This window comes from Anneissia japonica, unplaced genomic scaffold, assembly GCF_011630105.1.
Source record: "Anneissia japonica isolate Jap-2015-1 unplaced genomic scaffold, ASM1163010v1 scaffold287623_len557403_cov176, whole genome shotgun sequence".
Taxonomy (NCBI): Eukaryota; Metazoa; Echinodermata; class Crinoidea; order Comatulida; family Comatulidae; genus Anneissia; species Anneissia japonica.
The window spans coordinates 428,055-452,973 of NW_022683923.1; the positions used below are offsets into that span (position 1 = coordinate 428,055).

The 24,919-nt window shown below is 32.5% G+C and overlaps 1 protein-coding gene across 3 annotated transcripts; it reads right to left on the bottom strand.

The window, feature by feature from the left end:
- Positions 1-1,358: 1,358 nt before the first annotated feature.
- Positions 1,359-23,429, bottom strand: LOC117103224 (DBH-like monooxygenase protein 1 homolog). 3 transcript variants are annotated; one of them, XM_033243797.1, is made up of 14 exons: positions 23,249-23,429; positions 21,538-21,703; positions 16,024-16,170; positions 8,985-9,161; positions 8,747-8,833; positions 8,327-8,500; positions 7,546-7,645; positions 6,632-6,798; positions 6,363-6,420; positions 5,873-5,997; positions 4,407-4,466; positions 4,001-4,131; positions 3,411-3,558; positions 1,359-2,082 (listed from the first exon to the last, which is right to left on the bottom strand). In XM_033243797.1, the coding sequence occupies exons 2-14, from the start codon at positions 21,592-21,594 to the stop codon at positions 1,924-1,926; spliced, it is 1,590 nt and encodes a 529-aa protein (XP_033099688.1). In that variant the 5' UTR covers positions 21,595-21,703; positions 23,249-23,429; the 3' UTR covers positions 1,359-1,923. The 3 variants fall into 3 exon arrangements, with proteins under 3 accessions (XP_033099688.1, XP_033099693.1, XP_033099680.1); XM_033243802.1 differs by lacking the exon at positions 23,249-23,429 and adding an exon at positions 22,373-22,389; XM_033243789.1 differs by lacking the exon at positions 23,249-23,429 and having other exon boundaries at positions 21,538-21,912.
- Positions 23,430-24,919: the final 1,490 nt, after the last annotated feature.

Here is a 24,919-nt window from a genome sequence, read left to right on the forward strand (position 1 = left end):
TCGCCGTTTTTATGTGTGATAACAGAACCTAAATCGAGGTAAGGCTAGGCCTAGCCTAGCAGTGTTGGATAGGCTAATGTTTTCGGCGCCTACTAAATTTATTCGCACGACCTATCGCAAAATCAAACATGAAAAATTTATCCGCATTTATTTTTTTGTGTGGAACACAAACAAATCAAATTTCAGTCATATTTTACATTTTTTTTCATTCTGTATTAAATTTATAAATTTTTTTAACATTATAAAAAAAATAGATTTTTCTTAACAACTGAAATTTTGCTTGGAATGGGTCTTTAAATATATCGCTTTAAAGAAATACGCTAGCTAAGCAATCCGGAAAACACATTTACAGATTTATTGAAAGTATGTAAAAAATTAAGATTTCAAAGCACAGCTCCTGGTTAAAACTATTATTCCAAAATTTCTAAACAAATTGGTTGAAATACGTTTGTATTTTCTTGAACGCAAAACATAGTCATTAGGCCTACGAATTGAGTGATTTTGCGATCAACTATTCATTTTCCTAAGTTGTTTCGTAATTTCTAATAATATATTGAAAAGAAAAACCAACTGTAATCCTTTAATTTCAATTATATAAACATATTGATAAATCTGTGAAACAACGCATGCAATTAATTATTTAACATTGAGATGTAGGTCTATCATATAAGTATTAGAAGTATTAGAAGTTGTCAATGCTGCCGCCAGCGTCTTTGTTATGGTCGTCGCTACCGCTGCGTTTCCGTTTCTGTTGTTGATTTTACCTTTGCTCTTGTTTCTCTTGCTTTTTATTCTTGTTTTTGCTGTTATTTAATATTGTGACAAAAAAAAAAACTAAAAAATAATAAAAAAAAAAACTATTGTCTTTATGGTTTTCAAATTATCTTTGAAAATAATTTATTTTGAATTATCAGTATTTACCATTCCTTGTAATGATTTCTATTAATATCTAATATGAATTTGCTACTATTGTTTGCACACATTAAATTCTTAGCCTGGAATTTTCTGTACTATTAATTGCTCATAAGCAATGGTATTTTTAACTTAGCAGATGCATTAGTGTTTGGGTCAAAAAACATTTTGTTGAGGCACATGCTTATGAGAATGGGAAGTAATTGGTAACAATAGGTAGTGGGTTGTGCATAATAGATGATTATCCGTATTATGCAGCAATTATGCAAATGTTTAAAGTAGGCTTGTGGATATTTAAATAAGTTAATGCACTCATGAACTGCCATGAAGTTGAAAATTATCTGGTCTGAGCTGTAAGTATAAACAATTTAAATTGAGACAGACAGTAATGGTGTTTTAATGAATGGAGAAAAACAAAGAAAAAATCCAATTATCGTAAAAATAACTGAGTGGATAGGGATATTTATATTTGCACAGTATCGTGACGTATTTGCGTTTGAACATTTACAAAATAACATTGTTAATTTGTATAATTGAAGAATTTTGATTTTAAAAGAAGAGACTACTATGTTTTGTACTATTACAAAGTGTTGTTTTATTTTATTTATTTTTATATATTTATTTTTCACTTTTCGGTTTTCTTCTGTTAGATGTATTTCATCGCCACTGAGTATATTAGTTAAAAACATACAAAGAAAAGCAAAACGCTCTGATCGTCATGAAATAGGGCTAAATAAATGATTTATGTAATTAAGCTTATTGTTTCAAAATTAACAATTAAGTTGATGGCCGTCCACGATGTGAAATTTTGTGATTGATCCAAGGTTGTTTTCCTTTGCTGTTTTTATATAGTTTAAAAGGAAGCTATTAAAGTAATCGTTGTACTGTATCGTTTTTTTTTTTCTAGATCAATATGGTGTTTAAGAGTATGCGTTCTGGAAGACAACTAGATCCATATCAATTGTCCTTGAACCATAAAATTACCATCAAATCGAACTCAATATTTTATACCTATATTGAGAAAAGTGTAACAGCTATTACACATGTGACAGCACTCAGCAAAGCTGCTTTTAAATTCACAGCAGCTGAACACTTGTCATGTTCAACAATTTGGCTTTGTAAATTGATAAGATATTCCAGACTTTCCGTCTCGACATATTCGCTATATCCCTACAACAGAAAAAAAAGTACTTGTTACTGATTATCGGTAAGCCTAATATATAACAAATAGATAAGTTATAACAGTGTAAAATAAAGAAACAGGATGTAATAATCAGTGGTTTAGCGCCTGTCTTATTTGTTTTACCTATTTGGAAAATAACACGCTTACTCGCTTTCTGTACAGTATGTTATCAGTATGCACAATGTGTCACACGACAAGTGCAGATTGAGATTGCATCAAATGGAATTATTAGGCGGGACCGTCAATGGTCGTATTAGTATATAACACCACATATTCATGTGCAAACAAGCATCAACCTTTGCATATTATTTAGACTTCATTATTTTTTTTAATTACAAAACTATATTGTGTTCACGGATGGTGCAGAAAAAAGCTTTTAAAAACGAAATAAAAAAAAAATAAATTAAATATATTTTTTTGTAAAAAACAAAATTACAAGCCGGAGTGCTTTCCTTATTCCTCTTCTTCCTTTAATACTACTAATTTTAACACATGTTCGTCATTTAAATGGTGCTAGGCCTTACCTTTTCGATGGAAACAAAGTATGCATAGTATGCATACAGTCATACTTATTTAGTTTAATTTAGGTCAGCATAGTTAAACTTTTTTTGCACAGATGTAAATAAATAATGAAATATAGTACAATTACTGTTAAATTTTATATAGCATATTAATACTGATAAATCAGTTTTAAAACATATCTGTTAAAAATTAAATAAAATGCGACAGATTGCAAAGTGTACACATAAATGTATTAGTTAAAACCAGTAACATTTGGTACAAAATAATATAACTTAAAAATATAACAATTAATTGGCAGATTTCGAAGAATTTGATGGCTATAATTGTAACAGGTGTCATATATTAATAATATTGTTATATTTATATATTTATATCATTTGGCACTGTAATTTATCTACATTTGTCTCTGTCCGCTCAAGAGTATAAATGAGTGCCAGGTAAGATGATGTGCCATTGATTGTATTTGTCTGTCTAAGCATTAACTTGAAAAAGAAAAGAAAAAAACAAAAAACAACTAAAAGGAATACTCCCATGGATTGAAGGAGGTTACACTGTGTGCCAGTTATGGGTGCAAAGACCAGTGGTGATAACATTTCTTGATGCTCGTATCCCTTAGAAATAGGCGTGGTATAACTCACTATATTTTCCTTTGTAAATTCAGTAACAACCTAGTTCTGTTTATTATTTAATTTTCATTTGTTTTTTTTTATATTTATTATATAATATATATTATACAAATAGTTAAAATATCGACATAGGTTCCCGATATTTTAAATAAAATGATTAAACCTACCGGAAGTAAAGTATATTCTGGAAAAACTGAATGTACAGAGTGATTTGTGCACTTTCCTAATCGGGACGTCTTGTACCACTGACGGACAGCATCTTTTCTTTCATCAGTCCACTCCATACCATCAATAGCTTGACGTAAAGTGTTGTTTCTTGATGAAAGAATAATACATTATGTATCCTAATATTGAGAGTTTGTAGGGGCACTGCACTAAATAATGGCATCTAATCACAAAAGCATAAACAACTGAGCTGGTAAGGTACCAAACTATCAAATTAATGGATTGAGTTATTAATTAAAAAATTCAGTGACGTTACAGCCATAATGGAATTTAGGCAATAACACATCATCTATTTAGCAATTAACCAACGTAAAATTATAGTATAAATTGTGTGTTGATGAAACAAATACTACTGTGGAAAGATTCCACCCATTACTACCTGCAGTAGCAAATCTTACAAGTAGCTTCTTAGGCAAATTACAGGTCCACACAACCTTGCCATGACTATTCAAAGTTAGGCAAATTAATCAATATAGGTCTAATACTTGGTGTTTTTATCTCGCGAATTTTAGGGTAACTAAGTGTCACTCACTTTATATCACCCAAGTTAAGAAGATTTTCTAGGTTAATCGGATTAGGAGTGTTGTAACATATCCCAGCATTCGCTTTAGGATAGTAAGATAAGAACGCCAAGCACATTTCATCTGTTGTTGCAGGGCCTCCCTGAAAGCAGAAAAAGGTGTCAACAGCAATATTGCTCATCAATTATTTATATTTATTTGTTCGTTTAATTGGTTTATTGATTGACTAATATTATACTAATGATTGGTTCGTTGACCAATTGTTTGGTTGTTCAGATAATTTGTTATATGGTTGGTTGGTTGTTTTTTTTTTATATTGCCTAAATTGCTAATTTTTTAAATATATTAAATGTATTCTATAAATATAATCTGCGCAATCGATTTGTTTAAACAAACCGATTGCAAACATAAACTTACATATGTAACTGTCTCTCTATCCATTGTATTGTATGTGCATTCTAGAAATAAGTCATCTCCCTGTTGCAAAAATAAGTATAATTTATTACAATGTTAATATAGCCTAAAAGCTATATATGTGTGATATGATAAACGTTGATACCTACGAATACGAATGTACTGCAAGAGACATGCATAAGATGATTGGTCTGGCGTTACTATCAGAAGCAACCAAAAGTTGTGAAGAGCCAAAATTTAGCTTATAGCCTAAAAGCTATAATATGTGTGGTATGATAAACGTTAATACCTACGAATACGACTGTACTGCAAGAGACATGCATAAGATGATTGGTCTGGCGTTAATATCAGAAGCAACCAAAAGTTGTGAGGAAAGAGCCAAATTTTAGCTTTCGTACATCTAAATCTTATAAGAGTTTTGCAACATACGGAGAGTTGGATACTACCAAATGAATGAATGAATGATTGGGATCGGAACGGAACACGTGGGTCGAGAAAACTACATAAATACGCAAGAGAAAGACCACAGATACATTTTTGGACAAATATAATTACCTTAAATTTAATTCTGCAATTAATCGGCAGCCAATGGAGTTTATTTATGAGAGGAGCAGAGTGTGTGCGAGGTTCACATGAAAAGACCAAGCGAGCAGCGGAGTTCTGCAATCTCTGCAGTGTATCAAGATTTTTTAAGAGACTACTATAATAGAGAAAGTTACAGTAATCTATTCGTGATAAGACTAGAACTGCCCGCTGTATGACGTGTTTCCTGGTCAATAACTCTGCGTATCCTTCCTAGATTACGCAAGTAATACCTTACACTGCTGCAGATATTGCTAACCTTCAAGTTCAAGTTTCTCTTTATTGTCACGTAAAAGTTCACATGAAATTCTCTTTCCAGGGTTAAGAAGCAGTGCACCATATACACAAATATAAATAGATAAAAGGTGTTAAAATTACTGGTACTACAGATCGTGCTAACCTGGATGATTCTAGCGTACCCCAACATTTTTGCGGACTCCAACATTTTCTAGGACCCCTGCGGACCCATTTGACTTGGAGGAAACCCAATTATTTTTTTATAAACCCGAAAGGGGTCCGTGGACCTAAGGTTAGGAACAATTGACTTAGAACATTGCATTCCCACAAATAAGATATGTTAACACGATTGAGATATGGCTATATATTTTTGTATGGGTCCAATACACTTTTCTTTGTCAATTCTGTATTTTCTTCGTCAATTCTGTATTTTCTTCAATTACTTCAGCATGTATCGCTCATAAACTGAAACATTTTACAATATATAAAGGTTTTATTTATATTTATATATATTTAAAGGTTTGCCATGGACTATTTTAACCTACTAAGTTAGTACTATAGTCCAAGATATACGGCTTGTTACTGATCTCAATCTTTTCCAAATAGATTGTCAGATGATAATATATTATCAATTTTTTAACATAACTTACAGGTTTGACGATCCATTGATTTTTTAGCTTTCTTTCTTCTTGTAAATTGAAGTCATATGCTCTATCTCGTGCAATTTCTCCGATGTATTCACCATTCCGAAAGTGTGTTAACCGCATACTAGTTCCTGTGCATAGTACAATATTTTAGACATTGTATAGGCCAATTAATATTAAGGTAATACACGTGTTTTATATATATAATTGAATCTATTCATGTTTTAATAACATGATTTGAGCATCATTCATATAGTAGCGCATAAAATACAGCAATTGACAGGAGTCATAAACTTAATGCTATTAGATTAGATAGGTAATAATGTTTTTAGAATACTAGATTTTATAGGAAAGGGTATCTAGTATGTGCATATAAAATTAGTGAAGTATATAATTCAAATTCTTATAAGTACCGGTATTTTCTCGGCGTATTTAAGTAACATTTATATGTGATTATCTCTAAACTTTCTTAATTAAAACAGGTAAACTTACACACCTGCTAAATGTGCATGAAGTAAGACTGAAAATACTTTCATATCACCTTCAGTAAGTATCTAAAATTAAATAGAATAAAACATTAATTTGAGTCTTAAATTCATTATTCATATCATCAAGAAAATGAAAAAAATAAAAAATAAAATAAAATAAAATGAATTTGATGTTCTGTAGCAGCAGTTATTCGCCTAATACAGATATCAAGATTAATTACTTTTTTAAAGATAGTTTAAACTAAAACATTAAAAATTCTAAAGCTGACTTCATCACCTTATTTGAACATTGCTTATCACACGAACCGTACACTTTAAATGCATTTTCTTTTGGTGGTATCACATACAAGCGAAATGACGGAATACCTATCGTCAGTATACTTGAATCATATTTTCGAAGCTCAGGGGTATAGTAAATACGTACACCAGAGCTGTCATGAATACCTGTGCAATAATAATAATAAAGATGTGTATAAGAGACAGAAACTAGGCAATATGCCGGGGGCCTTGGTCTATAGGCCTAGGTTGACTGAACTTTAATGTTTTTTAAAGCATTAGATAATAATTAATAAAAATAATAATAATAATAATAATAATAATAATAATTATTATTATTATTATTATTATTATTATTTTTATAATAATAATAAAAAAAATAATAATAATAATTAATAATAATAATAATAATAATAATAATAATAATAATAATAATATTAATAATAATAAAATCAGCCATTAAGCCTCCCAAACCGACTATGGTGGTTTGTATATGTAGGATGCTTCAGTTAAGTCAAATGGCAAAAGAGTTTAGGCAGGGGAGGCACAATCTATATACATCCACAATATGGGCTCTGGTTCAATAGGCACGCTCGGCAAGCTTTCTCGGATAAGAACTATACACCGCATACCAAGTTCAGATAATTTGGCTCATGTGAACTTTAATGAAACCAGTGAATGTATCAGTGCGAGTAGCGGGTTTCCCCGGTGAATTTTGTTGTGAACAAACGATTGACGGCATTATACAAAAGTATTTCAAAAGGTTATAATCTAAACATTTTCAATATAAAACGGTAAGTAAGCATGTACAGTAATTATGCTTTGTATGCTATTGTTTAGCATATATATTGGTGTTAATTACAGTAATTATTACTTAGTTATTTTCTAGTATAATTTAATTCCATTTGATCTTACCTTTAATCAACTGTAGGTTATCGTAGTGTACTGTGAGTTGTAAGTACCTAACATCATCGACACCAATCCGAAATCCCACATGCTCTGGAAAATCTAATGCCTGAAAAATGCACATAGTGGCACCTACTTACCTCTCTAAAACATTATTATTTATTCACCACTGTCTGTCTATCTATCTGCAGTAGTTATTGTTTTAGTTTGTTGTGTAGTTGTAGTTTCTGCTGTTGTTATAATTGTTGCTCGTGTAGCTGTTCTTATTATGGTTGCAGTTACGTTTGTAGTTGTTGATATTGCTGTTGTTCTTGTAGTTTAGTTGTTATTGTTGCTGTTGATGATGCTGCTGTTAGTTGTTGTTGTAGTTGTTGATCTTATTGGGTTGTAGATTTTGCTTTCGTTTTTGTTGTAGGAATTTTTGTTTTTGTAGTTGCTTTTTTTCCCTCTACTTTTGTGGTTGTTAATTCGTGGCTATTGCTGTTGTTTTTGCAGTTAATATTGTTGTTGAAGTTGCTGTTGTTGAAGTAGTAGCTGTTGTTATTATAGTTGTTATTAATATTTTTTGTTAAAGTTGTAATAGTTATTGCTGTTCTACTGTTGTAGATGTTTGTATTTGTGCTGTAGTTACTGTTGTTGTTGCTCTTGTAGTTGTTTCTTTAGTTGGTTTAACACTTGTCGTTTTCGATCATCATATTCATTATTATTAATAATCGCAGGAAGGGAATTTTGTCCTGTTAAGCTTGCATTTTATTGTATTCACATTACAAGGTAATATCGCTGCACTTACTCCACCTCCAGCTGCCCATGCATACATTGTTTTAGAACAGAACCTGAACTGATACATAAGATTAATTTCACAGTTCAAACTGTTACTTCCAATAATGTTTTGCAGTCCATAGCACAAACGTAGAACCAAATGATGAACAACACCCTCGTTTCCTGGCTGGATTATAGGTTCAATCTGAAAGGATAACGAGATATAGCATTATTTAGTACTAAAATATAAAAGTTTGGTATTTTATACAAATGTAATATTCATAATAATTAAAATTTATCCTCAAGTATGTATAGCCTACCTATTCTATGTTTCAACAAAGAAAATGTGATTAAACATAATGTGTTATCTACGCAAGAAAACGAAAAAAAAAATATCCGGAACAAGAGTTCAAGTGCGGCAAAAATAATATTTTATGTTAAGTTTGCCTACCCGTATGATATGATGTGGTGTTAGCAGCGCAGGCAGTTCTATATGAGTGCACCAGTAGGTAGTTGCCCTGTCACTTGGTACGAGAGTCTGCCAAAGAACAATTTTAATATATACATTTTATAAATACAGTTTTCAAGTAGTATACTATGTAAAATACTACGTTTTGATTAAGTATAAATTGATAAAGACATACGAATGACATACACAATTTAACCACATTTTTTATAGGCTTACTTACATTGTTGTTTAATATATCAAATGCTTTTACATCTTCTGGTAACGATTTTAGATTTGAAGGTCTTATATCCAAGAATATGATCGATCTTACACCTCGCTGCTGCGGACCGTGGTATGTTGCCTTCATGTCTTCGGGGTCTTCGGGATGATAAGACCAAATCACTCTCACAGTATCACTCTAAAATAAAGAACTTTCATTTATTCATGGTGGTATTTTGCAGGTTTTCTCCATTAAGGTTTCATACCTCCTGACCGAAGGTTCGAACCACACTCTGACCATTATCTAGTTTGCCACTGATACAGTTTGCACTGTTCACGGGCTGTGAAGTCAGTCCTAGATGCGTTTGTTTCATTATTATCTAGATGTGTATAAGAGACAGACATTATTATTTATTCACCACTGTCTGTCTATCTATCTGCAGTAGTTATTGTTTTAGTTTGTTGTGTAGTTGTAGTTTCTGCTGTTGTTATAATTGTTGCTCGTGTAGCTGTTCTTATTATGGTTGCAGTTACGTATATATATATATATATATATATATATGTTTAAAATATTGAAATATGTATTGTGGCTGCTTATATATCATTAATTATTCATAAGATCACCATTAAACTAAATATATAATGTATAATTTCAAAACATTTCATCTCATTGATAAGACAGCCTATATGAATGTCATTCTTGGTGTCCAGTAGGTTAATTCGGTTGGGTTGTAAAAAAGTCCCTAACTGAGCTTCTCTATTTCAAACATTTTGGTTCACCATTGAGCTAACAAGAATAATAATTATTAATAGCGTTGTAGCTTGATTTTCGAAACCCTTTTTTTGTGGAATTTGAAATTTCACTGTTACTGGTTTTACCTTCTTGAACTCAGAAGAACAGTGTTTTTCAATTACAGGGCTACCAAAGAGTATATAACTCTGAGCACGTTTGGACTTACAGATACAGATTAATTTTATTGTCCAATAATTATGGAAATTACGTTGCTCACTTGCTAAAAAATTAATTAATTAATTAATTATCTTCTTGCATTCTTTAAATTAAACTCCCTTATCCCAGCTGGGTAAAATGAGTACTTGTAACGGTCCGTATCCGCACTCACTCCTCGTTCTACCACTTCTGCCTATGCGGGAGCCTATCATATACGCGTGGAGAGGATGGCTGTTATCCTAAGATATTTTAAAAACTATGGCAAGCCGTTCGTGGTAGTATGAGTCCAGTGACTGCACAGGCGAAGCAATAACTTTCCCCACTCTATCCAGCACGCTTTCTATTCTCTCTTTATCTTTATCTCTATCTACAACTAGTATTCCCAGCCCACCCTAACATACAATTACCCCCCAACAAAAAACATTACCGATACGTAGAACATCAAACATATGTCCTGCATAACCCCAAAAGAACCAAGCTTCTTAAGACAATAGAGTCTACTATTTAATTAACTACAGAATCAGTATGATCCTTCCAAGATAGTCTATTGTCAAACACCACCCCCCAGATACTTTTAGGAATCTACAATCTACACTTTTTGACCATTAATGTTTATTTTATTCGGAACAGTTCCGTTATTTTTCCTGAAATCAATGTGCATTTCTTTTGTCTTATTTATGTTTAATTCAAGAAAATTATTTCCACAATACTCAGTGATTCTAACAATTTCTGACATATACAGGGAATCATTATTATCAATTATGAGACCAATCAATGTTGAGTCATCCGCAATTTTGGACAACACCTTAAATCTGACGTGTAAATCGAAAACAAGAAAAGGGCCAAGACAGTACCCTGTGGTGCACCAGTACTGATAGACTCCGTATCGGAAATAACGTTATTTTGTAGCGGTACTGAAGACGGTCGACCAGGAAATTAAAAACAAACGAAATCAATACACTACGAACATTCAAATCAAATAAATTATAAGAATGTGAGGCTGAATTGTATTAAATGCCGAATAAAAGTCAAAGTACCTGATTCTCACACATGAATTAGTTTTCCAGTCATCCAAGTGACAATAAATTCTCTGAAGTTTATACAGTATTGCATCTTCAGTATTCCTATTAGCACAGTAGGCAAACTGGAGAGGATCAAGATGATCTGAAACTGTTAGCTTTAAACTAAAGTACAATTTTTCAAACACTTTTATAGGTACCGACATCAATGCAACCTGTTTAAGGTCGTTTTCCAAGCCTTTCAACTCTTTCACAATCATATAATGAATCGTTAATCTTATGTTTAAGTTCCAAACATTAACCCATGCATTCTTGTTTATTAAATCTATTAAAGAACTTATTTAATTCATTTGCATATGGATTGGACATTATTAGCATCAGTACATTTAAATTTGTTTTCAACCTTATTTTTATATACAAATTTGTTTTTACGAATTACTCGCTTCAATTCTTTCTGAATGATTTTAACTTGAGGTGTATCACCATTTTTAAATGCTTTTCTTAATCACTTCTAAAACATTTTTGTTTATCCAAGGCTTAAAATTACCATAAACTTTTATTTTCTTGACTGGAATTACATTTTCAGTACAAAAATTTACATTAACAGTTTTTGTCAGTTCATTCACGTTTGTACTGTTCTCTTTGATGATGTTCCAGTCTGTCTCGAACTCAAATTGTAGCTGTTCAACTTACTCATCAGACCATTGCTTCACTGTAATAACCTTTGGTTTTTGGCGCTGTATTTTTCTCTACTGACAGAAAATGAAAATATACAAACATGTTGGAGATGGTGCCAGTTTGTATCAACTCAAACGCTAAATATATGGCCTATTTGTTTTGTTTTGTTTTGTTTTGTTTTTCTTTTCACTTTAAACTATCATACTTTATAGTGGTACAGTACTTGTACTTCCATAAATAATCATTATCTACAAACCTACTGAGACTCCGAAATAATAATGACCGACAAGATTTAGTGAAAGTACTATATAACCGGTATAGCCTGGTTGTAAAACTGCTGAAAAGAATTTTAGCGGGAAAAAAATAAAGGAAACTTAATTTTTGGTTTTTCTGAATCAACATACCCTATAGTATCTCAGAAAAAAATATCCCCATGCCTAGGGCTTGGGCAATTTTTTTTACAGCACTTTGAAATTTTGGCCTAAAATACCCTACTTTAAACTATTTAAAATGGGGGTAGGGGAAATAACTTTATGTTTTTGGTCACTTTTACATTAACTGTGGATATGAAATGTATCAAAAACCTGGCTATATAGTTACTCATCACTCTAAATTTGATCGGAATGATGACGTCATCATGATAAATTCCAAGATGCCGTCCATTATTGTGGGAAAAACTATGTTTTTATTGCAAAAATAATTTTATTGTTATCAAAGTACAATACAATCTCAATACAATATTATACATACTGGAATAAAATAAAACATATGTATATATATAATTGATGAACTACTACAAAGTTAACTCAACGAAAAAACGAAATAGTGAAATTTTGCTTTAAAATACCAATTTTTGGATCGGGGTATAGAAAACATGTTTATGTTTTTAGTCACTTTTAGGGTTTTTTTCTATAACTGTAAAAACAGAGATGACCTTAGTTAAATACTTACCCATTATAGTCGTTCAGTTGTGGCCCCAGGGGGTTTGACAGGGTGGGTCCAAACGCAGAGCCAACTAGACCCTCGGTCAGAGTCCCGGAAAAAAAATCTCTGGGCTTATAGGAGAGGTTTTTTTAAAGCTTAGTATGGCCCAAAATTTTGCTTTTAAGCCAAAATATTAGGGATTGGCAACCAAATTAATGTTTTATGGATAAGCAAATCATTATTTGTGGTGTGGCAACCTTGTCGAGGCATCGGACGATGGGAGTCTGATGGGAATTCCCCACCTCCCAAGCAAATTTGGAATGGTGACGTCAACACACCAAATTCCAAGACTACTACAATCAACATTAAAGGAAATGTTTACCTATTTAAATTTAATCTTTCTACACTACATTTTTCTTCATCATCATTATTATACTATTATGTTGTTACTTTATAATATTTATAATATAGTACTCTATATAATTATTCTTATGCGTTTCAAAAAAAATTATAGTTTATAATTCACATTAATATTAGCGTTAGTACTGTTATTCTTACTATACTGATGTTATTATTATTATCATCATCATCATCTTCCTCATTGTCATCCCCATCCTCATTATAATCCCCATTATAAGGAGGATGTTGATCATGAGGAGGAGAAGAAAGATGATTAGGATGATGGTGAGGAAGAAGATGATGGTGATTATGATTGATGATAATGGTTGTTGATGATAATGACTGTGATGATGGTGATGAGAATAATAGAAAATGATTGATGAGAATGATGATGATGATGATGATGATGAAGATGATGATGATGATGATGATGATGATGATGATGATGATGATGATGATGATGATGAATGATGAGAATCATCCCTCTCATCCTCATCCTCATCTTCATTCTCGTCATCCTCCTCCTCATCATCATCCTCGTGATGATGATGGTGACTGATGATGAAGAGGATAATGATGAAAATGATGATGGTAATGTTGATGCTGATGACAGTAATCAGGAAGGTGATGAGGATGACGATAATAATGAGGGTGATGGTAATGATGATTATGATTATGGTGATGAAGATAAGAATGATGATGAGGAAGATGAGGATGATGCAGTTGATGAGGAGAAGGAAGATGATGTGGTAGATGATGATTGATGATGGATGATGATGAGGAAGAAAATGATGCTGATAAGGATGGTGAGGATAATGATGATAAGGAGAATTAGGATGATGAGTTTGATGATAATGAAGATAAGGATGATGATGATTATGATTGATGAGGATGATCGTGATTATGATAAGGATAATTGTTAAGAATGATGTTGATGAGGTTAGTGATGATGAATGAGAAACATCCCCTCTGTCCTCATTCTCATTTTCATTCTTGTCGTTCTCCTCTTCATCATCATTCTCATGATGAGGATGATAATTGATAATGATGATTAAAAAGGATGATGATGATGATGATGATGAGGACTATGATGATTAATGATGAATGAGTGATGATGATAAGGAGGATAAGGATGAGGTTGATGATGATGTGGATAAGGATGATGATGGATGAGGATGATTAGTAGGTTGTGGTGATGGTGATGATGATAACGATGATTGTTGAGAATGGTGATGAGGGTTACAATGATGGATGAGGATCAATGCCATAGCCAGGATTTTCAAACGGTGTGGGACAATATCAGGGTTGACCCACTTTACGTGTAAATTTAAACAATGTGGACTGGACCCATTTTAAGCAAAAATATGAGAAATCTAAATCCATTTTATGCATAAAATTACATAATTTGGACCAATTTTTAAAATGTGGACCTATTAGAAAAATGGTGTGGGACTTTCCCAACTGTGCCAATAGCTGGCTACACCATTGATGATGACGAGGATGATGATGGATGAGGATGAATATGATGATGAGTATGATTATGAAGAAAATGATGAAGGGTGAGGAGGAGGATGAAGACTATGATGATGATGATAACGACGATAGATGATCGATGAGGACGTGATAAAGATGAGGACGATGATGTGATGTGATGATGATGATGGTGATGATTACAACGATCGATGACAGTAAGGATGATTATGATGATTAGACAACAATGAGAATGATGATGACGAATAGGATGAGGATGATGATGACGGATGATGATAATACTGTAATGATACCAATAGTGGTGATAAAAATATTATAAATAATATTATTATATAACAGTACTAACATTTTAATTCATTTCAATAATAAAATATAATTTTTAAATAATAAGAATATAATATAGTAATATATAATATAATAATATTAATAATGATTTCAACAATAATAAATAGGCATATACTACTATTAAAATAATAATATTTATATATATTCTATATGTGTACATTGCTTTGATGAGATTGCATTTTATACTTTGAGAACAATAATAATAATAATAATAATAATAATAATAATAATAATAATAATAATAATCTTTTCCCCACCAAGATGAACGCCATCTTGGAAATTGGCATTATGATCATTTTATTCAAATTTGATAAAGACAGTAAAGAGTAACTAGTTAACTAAGTTTATTGTCAATTTTCACATTTACAGCAAAACTAGAAGTAACTAAAATAATACCATAGTTGTTATTTCAATTTACCCCGATCCGAGTCCAGAAATTGAATTGTTGGGTCTTTCAGAGCAAAATTTCGCTATTTCTTTTTCCAGTGAGTTTATATTCTGATAGTTTATTATTATTATTATTATTATTATTATTATTATTATTATTATTATTATTATTATTATTATATATGTATATATATATATATATGTATATATATGTATATATAATAATTTTTTTTACGAGAGTGAAGAGTAACTATTTAGCCAAGTTCAAGTTACATTAGTCCAAAATAGGATATTTTATTTCAAAATTTCAAAGTGCTATAAAAAAAAGTTGCCCAAGCTCTAAGAATGGGGATTTTTTTCTGAGACACTATGATATACTGATTCAGAAAAACAAAAAATAAATTTTCCTTTACTTTTTTCCCGCTAATTTCCTACTGCACCCAGTCTAGTACAGTACCGTATGTAATAATACATTAGTAATCAATATTGCTGTCCCGAAGACTAAAAATCAGGATGGCCCGGCGGGACATTACTTTAATGAAAAAAATAACAAATTTTACAATAATCAATATCATAAATAGACTCACGCCCCGGAATGATTTTCGGCGGGGGATGACATTAATATGGATAACTATCTATAAATGCGTCGAGGACCCCGACGGTACTCTCAAAATAGGGCCCCTCAGAACCTTACGCCTCTGAAATAAATGTAATACGCAAGTGCAATAAAGTCAAAGTATTCCTGAATACTCATCGTTTCAGAGAACTAAGCTGCACGTACAATTCAATTGATATACTTTTATTTATTCTACTTTTATTTTAAAGATAAGCCAGTGAATTGATTAATAGCGTCTCTTGAGCTTACTTACAGTTATATCGTAGTCATCTTTGTCGCAGGTTAAAAGTTTACGCTGGTATCCGATTATCGTTAAACCATTTGTCTCATTTCCGTACAACAATTCATAATCACCTTGATTATCAATCTCTGGCTCTACATTTCCAATGCCATGTCGGTCCTGGAAATCAAGATTTGAAATGAAAAAAATAATAATGAATGATAAATACAACGAATGCATGTGTATAAGATATTATTAACTTGTTGATGACCTAAAAAAACCCCAAAAAACAAAAAGACAAATCTAAAAACTGTATGCTTTATTTCTCTACAGTTTCTTGGCTATCTATTATGCAAAATGAATTGAATATAGGTTACTCAGATATGAATTAGAATCAGACGAGAGAACCATATTCCATTTATTAAATCTCATAGTAATTTAAATGTTGGTAACAATGAGTGTATATATAAACATAACACTATTGGATTTGTGGTAAATGTGTTCTGGGTGTATGATTGGTCCAGACTTATTTAATTAGGATTGCCATCTGTCATGTTGAGAATTCTTTTACATACAAGTACTGTAGCTTATATTTAAAACTATCGATGTTGAAATAGTAATGAACTGTGAGAGGGGTGTTAGTTCTTTCCCTGTTGCAGAACTGTCATGTGGACTCTCTGGCTATAATATATAAGTGTTCATCTAGTTAAACTATAAGTTTGAAATTTCATAAACTTATAAATTATAAGTTTATAAGTTCATATTAACCTGGCCTGGATTGGACAGATGGTATTATGATTTATGTCGCAGGAGGAACCTGGCCTGGATTGGACAGATGGTATTATGATTTATGTCGCAGGAGGCGAGTACAAGACGAAACAAAGAAAGCAAACACCAGGATTGGATGGAAATTGTCATTTCATTCAATGACGAAAAACAATTTAATATATACATAACATAAAACGTGTAATGGGGCAGCCACCCGTTGATATTGTTATGCTAAACATTTTATAGAATGGGAACGTAAGGCTGCCCCTAAATAATATATATAAAGAGTATATATAAATATATAAGATAAATATAAAGAATGACTATAATAAGTTCAGACTGTTACATTAGGCATACACCTGACACGTGATCAATACATAAATACTCTAATGGCGATTACAATATATAGTTTCATGAGGGAATAAATAGGATGAATGAGCTATATTAGATTTCCTACTCAAAGAATTGGAGAATGATAATACAAAGACCTTCTTCATAATTAGTATATTCACGTTCTAGGTTAACCCTACATGGTATTTTTGAATGGCTTCAACACATTTGTTTGAGAAAACCTAATACTAGGGTGCTCATGGCCGGCGGAAGCGGGGGCCGGGGGAGCCCGCCCCCCCCCCCACTTTTTGGCGAAAAATACATAATGTCTGGAGATTTTTGTATGATCGGAAATGCAAAAAAAGAAGGAGGGAAGAAGGAGAAGGATGGGAAAGAGAATTAAAACACACTTCAAATGTCGGGAAAGCTCAATTCCTGCCATCTAGGAATCAAAATTTTCCCGGGGGAGAACCCCCCGACCCCCCTTTCTTTTTGGGATTTATCGATTCATGGAAAAAGGAATACGCATGTAACTACTCATTTGTTTATGTATGTATACACACATAAAATAAAAAATGAGAAAAATTTACCTGACCTTTTTAAGAGGGGAAAACCTTGATTTTGAAGAACTTTAAAAGTCATTAAAAGACATTTCAGAAGTCAGGTAAGCTCATCTCCCGCCATCTAGAAATCGAAAATTTTCCGGGGGAACCCGGACCCCTTTTATCTTTGGAGTTCGTTGATTAATTGAATCATTTGATTTGAATCATCATTCAATTTTGAAGAATTTAAAAGTCATTAAAAGACACAACAGAAGTCGGGAAAGCTCATTTCTCCCAACCTAGGAATCAACATTTTCCGTGGAAGAACAACGGGACCTCCCCCCACCCCCAGCGGCATTAATGCAGTTCCAGAGCTTAGGGGAAACAAATAAAAAACATTAATTTGTTAGCTGATGTTAATGGTAGGTTGCAATGGGAAGTGGGTTTTACACAACCACACTGTCACTATATGTTCACTCTGGGTACACACAGTGCAAACCTCACCAATTACGCCCAAGTCAATAGTCAACACTGTATGAACACAAAGTCTTTCATCCAGTTGTACATTCTATGAACATTTTATAAAGATTTTTTAAATAATTTTATCATCACATTCATTTTTAATCTGTAATATAAAGCTGAGTTTCTACCTGTCGTTAATTATATTCTGATTTAATTCTGACTAATAAGAGTGCATAATTATAATATAATTAGCTATATTGTTATCATTCTGTGGGAGATGAAAGAAAAAGAAAGGAAAAAGGAAAAGAAGAGGAGAAGAGAAAAATAAAGACAAGAATAAAAAGGATATAATGAACAGATACTACAATACCCCGGCCTGCAACCCCTTCTCCACTTAAAAAAGTGTCCATAGCGCATTTGATCTAAGCCCCCAGGTATTCTCCGCAGTGGCGTAACCACCGAGGGACAAGGGGAAAATATCCATCTGTGGAAAGTCTTTCCCCATTGAATGCCCTTTTCACCCGCGAAAGCCCATTGAATGCCCTTTTCACCCGGGAAAGTGCCTGAAAATCTCAAATTTTATATCGCATATTTTGTTGAGGTAGGCCAATTTCCTCTAAAAATTGCACATTTTAGGGAGTTTTGATCAATTCTGACGAAATTAGAATTAAAAAAACAAAAAACTTTTCGCGCGCTTCGCGCGCATTTCTTATTGTTGAAGCTTGTGCTTGCTCCCCTTTGCCTTCTAAGTTATAACACATAGTCCCAAACTCAAGAAAGAAAATTTAAGATAGATCGTTTTACCTAAAAGAATAACTTGTCATTTTGTAGCTATATTAGACCGACTATATTATATTCGGTCTCATATACCTAATGTTATAATTGTATAATAATGTATATTATACGGTTTTAGAAGTGTGTGTATATAGTTTCTATAGCTGTGAGTTACTCAACTTATGAAATTGCCTTGTGCAACTCAGAATGAATGAAATATAAATTAAATTTACTTTTTATTATTTTTTCATAATAAAATAAATTATGCAAAAAAATTGTGATGACATCATCTTTGCCCAAGTGCCACTTATTATCTGGTGGTGGCCGCCAGTTAGGAAGCCCGTTAGTTCCACCAGTGAGTTAAAATTTCAGGCCGTCAGATAATTAAATGGCGGCCGCTAGATAAATATGTGGCGGCCGCCACTTAACGGTTCCTAAAGTTTAATTCACTGGTGGCACTAACGGGCTTCCGTAGTAACAAGCCCTATATAACCTTTTAGTTGTATACAGCATTGCTGATTATTACATAATATTATATAATTTTGTTTACGAAACTAGGCCACTTAACGGTTCTTAAATTTTAATTCACTGGTGACACTAACGGGCTTCCGTATGTATAAGTTAGTGTTGACATCATCATTTGCACTGACATTTCCTATTATCGATTCGCTAATTCGATATGTAGTGTCTCCGATTTTTTTTTTTTTTTTTTTTTTTTTTTTTTTTTTTTTTTTTTTTTTGCGTCTTGTTTGGATAAAGCTCAAGGCTGGAGTGATTTTACTACAAACAGTACATCGTGATAGAATATTTCGTTGCTAGGGTGGCTAACTGAGCTATTAGGGAGTTTTCGATGCACGACGTTAACCTTAACTTTAACGTAGTACTCAACATGCAGAGTGATAGCTCCGCCCTTTTTGCAAAGCAAATCGAAATACGCATGCCCAAACCCGTAACTACGTAAGTCGAGCACGTACAATCCTGAAATTAACGTACTTCACAACGCAAGATGCATAAATTATGACGTCATCCGTTAACGTTAAGGTTAACGTCGCGCGGCGAAAACTGCCTTATAATGCAATTGGTATGCAGATTCTGCTCGAAATTCTTCTGGAAGTCATTTGGATTTTCACCGAGGCGTATACACTACCTTGATGTTTCCCAGTTGAATTGATATTTTTTTACAAAAAAAAAATAAAATAAAAACATGATACCATTTTCTCTGTCGACGCAATGTTGCTCCTTTTGCAGTTTACGGTAATGGAGCCCTGGGCTTATCCTGGGGTGGAAGGTGCTGATGCTCAACATACTGTCTTTGAGTATCTGCGCATACTTATATGGGGAGCAACATTGCCTCGATGGGATAATTGGTACACGGATTTTGCTTGAAATTCTTCTGTGAAGAATGTGTTGCTTTTTTACCGTGACAATTTCTCGTTCAATAATTTGATTCGTGTTAATGTAACATTATTACTTTAATAAATTCTATTTGAAAGAGTCATTATTTGAAAATGCTCTTAATAGTAACACGCATACACGGATTCTGCTACAATATAATTTCTTTCACATTTTGTGCAGTCGTTTTGGAAGTAAATTGTGAAAAAAATAATTTTGTCCTCACTCAAATTATTATTTATTATGAATATTCTGAAATTGTGAATTCAACAAAATTTTTCGAAAAATTTTCCTTCTTTTGTGTGACTGTTGCGATGTTTTTCTGTTACTTTACAAATTTGTGTCTCAGTTCAGTTAACTCTACAATTATCTACGTTTTTTCTAAATTATTTTATTTGAAGTGTTTAATATTTGCCCCTTTTTAATTTGCAATTGATCGTATTATAATTTTGGAAGATTTAAACATACATCTGTTTAAAGGAACATTTGAGAAATCAACCTTCAAATTTTATTATTTCTGGCATTTCTCAGGCAGAAACCACCATTAATCGTTAAAAATATTGTTTTAAGATAGAAAATAGGAATAATAACGCCATAAAGATATATAAAGGCTACTTTTGGTACAATTAAATAAATTTTTGTATTACAGCACGTTTTGGCCAACTAATAATATAAAGGCTACATTAGTGCAAATAAATAATATTATATATATATATATATATATATATATATATATGTATATATATATATACACATAATGTTGATGAATGGAATCGGGTAGCTGCTTTGGCTTAATTTGTAGATAAGAGTGTTAATATATCTGTTATATTCAGAACAGTGGAACATACGGTACGGTATACGTTTAATGCGTAGAGCTTGGCTGTATACTATGGATCGTTTAATACTTGCGGGATGGGAACTGTTGAAATCCAAGTACTTGTGACTGTCCGTAGGTTTAGTGTACAAAGTAGTAGTAAGTTTGTTGTTATTAATGCAAATCAAAGAAATGGTATTTGGCTGACGGACTGTTCGGATGTGAATTTGATGCTGTGGTGAGCGTCGTTGAAATTGCAAATGAAGAGTTTATGGGATTCCTCTCCATGTGGCCATATAAAAAAAATGTCATCAATGTAACGAGTGTAAAATAATGGCTTCAATTACAATATTCTATCTTAGAAAGTACAATTTTTGTATTGAAAGTTGATTTTGTGTGTTGTGAATATTTTTGAAAAAAAGAGCAAAAATATAATATGGCTAAAGTTTTATGGGTGTGACTTACTGAAATGTAGGGCGTCCCGTTGTTAACCCATCCAATCATGATGTCTGCTCCTTTCATTCCACCATTACTTGAAAATCCAATCCCAACATAACCAGTCGTGTTAGCACGAACTTCAAACACAATTGTATCTTCTTCTATCCTCCAAAGCAGTTGTAAATTTTCCTTGCTATCAAGAAATACTTCATGGTTAAAGTCAGTCTGACCAAAAACTGACACAATGTACAGATATAGAAACCAAATGTATAACATTATCTTACGACTGTCTGGTTTTACGGTAACTGGAAGAAACTTCTGACATATATGAAACCAGGAAATCTGTTAGCAGAATAGGAAGCTGGCTAGTTTAAGCCGTCTAACTCGAATAAGTTTTATGTGTGGTAGTTTTATGCTAATGAGCTAGATAAGCACAATCTGCACATGCCCAGAAAAACAAAAATGTCTTTAGCCACACTGCGTATCGGCTAGTAGGCGTACAGCTAGGCCTTGCTGAAAATTACGGTATGGTAAAACAAAGCAAAATAACTGTATTAATTTCACTTGGCATGCAAATCATACTTACACACTTAAAAGAAAACAAATCTACCAATAAAATCACCTGCTAGTTAAAATATAAGGTAAGTATGTTCACAAATTTAATTTTAAATTGATGTGATTTTGTTTTGTAGTATTATTACAATGAACATCACATATGCTAGCCAAGGTAATGTCTAACGGCTTATAAAAATAAAGAAAAATGCCCAAAACAAATTAGAATGAAGTTATCAACTTCTGTAACTAATGCATTAAATTTATTCATATACTCACTACTTATATAAAAATAAAATGTATTGCTCACAAATGTCAATATTTCTTATTTTAATATGCCTTTTCCACGATTTGGTAGACGTCTTGTAGTGATGACAAACAACCGCAGTCAGTGGTGCGTAACCAATAAAAATAAGCTTTGAGGCTAATCTCTTGACCTCATGTTATTTAAAAATTCATACCTCCATAGTGGAGGGTCGTGTCACATTCATTTTTTCCAGAAAAATGTCCTTAAACGACTATTTTACACGACTGTTAAAAAAAATGTTTTAACCTCGGAAATAACGATGGAAAAAGAAAAGCCTCTCTAAATAGTGTACAGTATTAGGTTAGGCCTAATTCTGTACTTAATAGGCCTATTCTAATACACTATTTAGATAGACTTTTCTTTCTCCATCTTGATTTTCGATGTCGAAAAAAAATGTTCAATTTTTGTTTCTATCATAAAACATAGTAAGCATTGTCGGTTATTCCATAGAAGTACAAAAACAGTATTTTCGACCTCGAATATTATGACCGTGTTCTCAAAGACCGGAAGATTTCAATTACTATTGGCCTTAACCAGGAACGGTATCAGAGGCTTGACCTGATAATAAAGCTATGTAAAGCACACAATAGTGATAATAACAACAATATGCAATATAGATAAAAAGCCATACCAAGGGCAAGAATTGTACCTCGATTATAAAGTCTTAACCATTGGTCTAAGAACATTATACTTCAATGGATACGGTACGATACCACAAATGTGTATTACTCGTAAACTGCAAGAACATTCATCACCATACAAAAACATAAAATTAGAGCCCTTTCCTTAATCCTTGCTAAAATGACTTTCGGAAATTTTATTCAATATAAAATGTAAAGTTATCCCTAAAATTATAAAAATGTTTGGTAAGTAACCTACCAAAAATACAGTATAAAATTTTCAGCAAACACTCTAAAAACCAAGGTAATTCAACGAAAGACGCACATCTCGGGATATCAAAGGCTACGTTAAAATAGAGCTAAGCCGTGCTTAACATAAGCCCGGCGTTCATACAAGGGGCGAGAATTTGCATATTATGAACCGTAACCAGGACACGATCGAGTTTCGAAACATTGCGAGCGAAACGTAAGTCGGAGAGCCGTGTTGGAGATTTTGACGGTTATTGTAAAAATTTTCAACACGACGTGACGTCATTGATTCTAGACGCCCTCACACGACTGAAAGGCTTTTAAGTTTCGCGCGTTTTTATTAGCATAAATTGTATGTTTTTTCAGAGCTGTTGAATAAACATTGGAAAATCGGAAGGTAACCAAATATTGTAAAATCATTTCCTTATATAGCTAAGAACCTTTACGTCATTGAATTTTATGATTATTTTTTGTACGAGTTGCGCGTTCCAACGTTTTTGCCAGGGTTGTGTGACAGCCGTCGAATCGATACAATTTGACAGTTATTTGCTTACAAATTTCTGATTGCATCCCAAACAGCAATTTTCTACATACATACCATAAGTCGAAAAAGTAAGTGTTTCTGCTTAGTATGATATAAAAATCGTCTTGTACCCTATTTCAGTTTTCCACCACAAACGTTTAAAAAAAGGATCATAATTTCACGTGTTCTGCTAATGCACGGCGGTGCTCGTTGCATTACCGCGGGCTGTGTGGCTGTGGTGAGTGTTTATAAGTGGCCTATACTAGGCCGTGAGTGCATCATTTCATAGAAACTATAGTACTAGTATGTATACTCACGCCCTTCTCGGGGGAAGCTAGGAAAACTAAGCTTATGTTTTTATAATAAAAAATATATTAAAAGTGACTGTATGGAAGACACATTTCTGCATTGAAAAAAGCAACAGGGAATTATTATTATTATTGTAATTTTATTATGCATATATAAATTTAAAAATAAGGCCAGGCTATTTATTAATATGTAAATAGATAGAGTATAGTATAACTATCAATTCAACATCATGATACAAATATTCGCCAGTTACTTTGGTCTAATTTGATTTTATTTTTAGTATACAGAAGTTTTTTTTTTTTTTTAATCTGATGATATTTCGATTTTTCAGGAGTCACAATTGGCTGGAAATACATTTCTACTTCGATACTCAGCCCACCATGGAGAAGTGATTACTTACACCGTAGTATATTATTGATGTGTTTTGTAGTTGAATGGTTCATGTATACTGAAATTGGTGCATAATTAAATAGGCTTATCTATAGTCATGGTAATAATGTTACTATAATAAAAATACAGTATTTATTTTTGTGAAAATAAAATATTCTAATTTCTAATTAAACAGATCACATATACTGTAATTATAACCAATACTATATAACTTGCCAGTAATGTGACAGTACACATTTTTTTTATAAGATCAATTAAAATTGTTCCCAGGCTCAGCGTACTTATCAGAGCCTAGCACCTGATGATTGAGGGAGTACCTCATAAAACAGCCTGTAGTGCAATATAATGTTGAATTTGTAACCAAGCGTCATCTTGTTTTGATTTTATATTTCTCTGCTTATGTATCGAGCACTCTTGTCTAGATGATCTGCTTTCAATCTACTCTGCACAGTATATATA

What these genes read in the sequence shown, in the direction of transcription:
- LOC117103224 (XM_033243789.1), bottom strand. Translation starts at nt 21,786, where the DNA reads ATGTTATACATTTGGTTTCTATATCTGTACATTGTGTCAGTTTTTGGT. An exon ending in ACGGGACGCCCTACATTTCA is followed by an intron (nt 16,171 to 21,537) that starts GTAAGTCACACC and finishes CTTGATTTCCAG; the next exon opens with GACCGACATGGCATTGGAAA. An exon ending in TTGATATATTAAACAACAAT is followed by an intron (nt 8,834 to 8,984) that starts GTAAGTAAGCCT and finishes GTTCTTTGGCAG; the next exon opens with ACTCTCGTACCAAGTGACAG.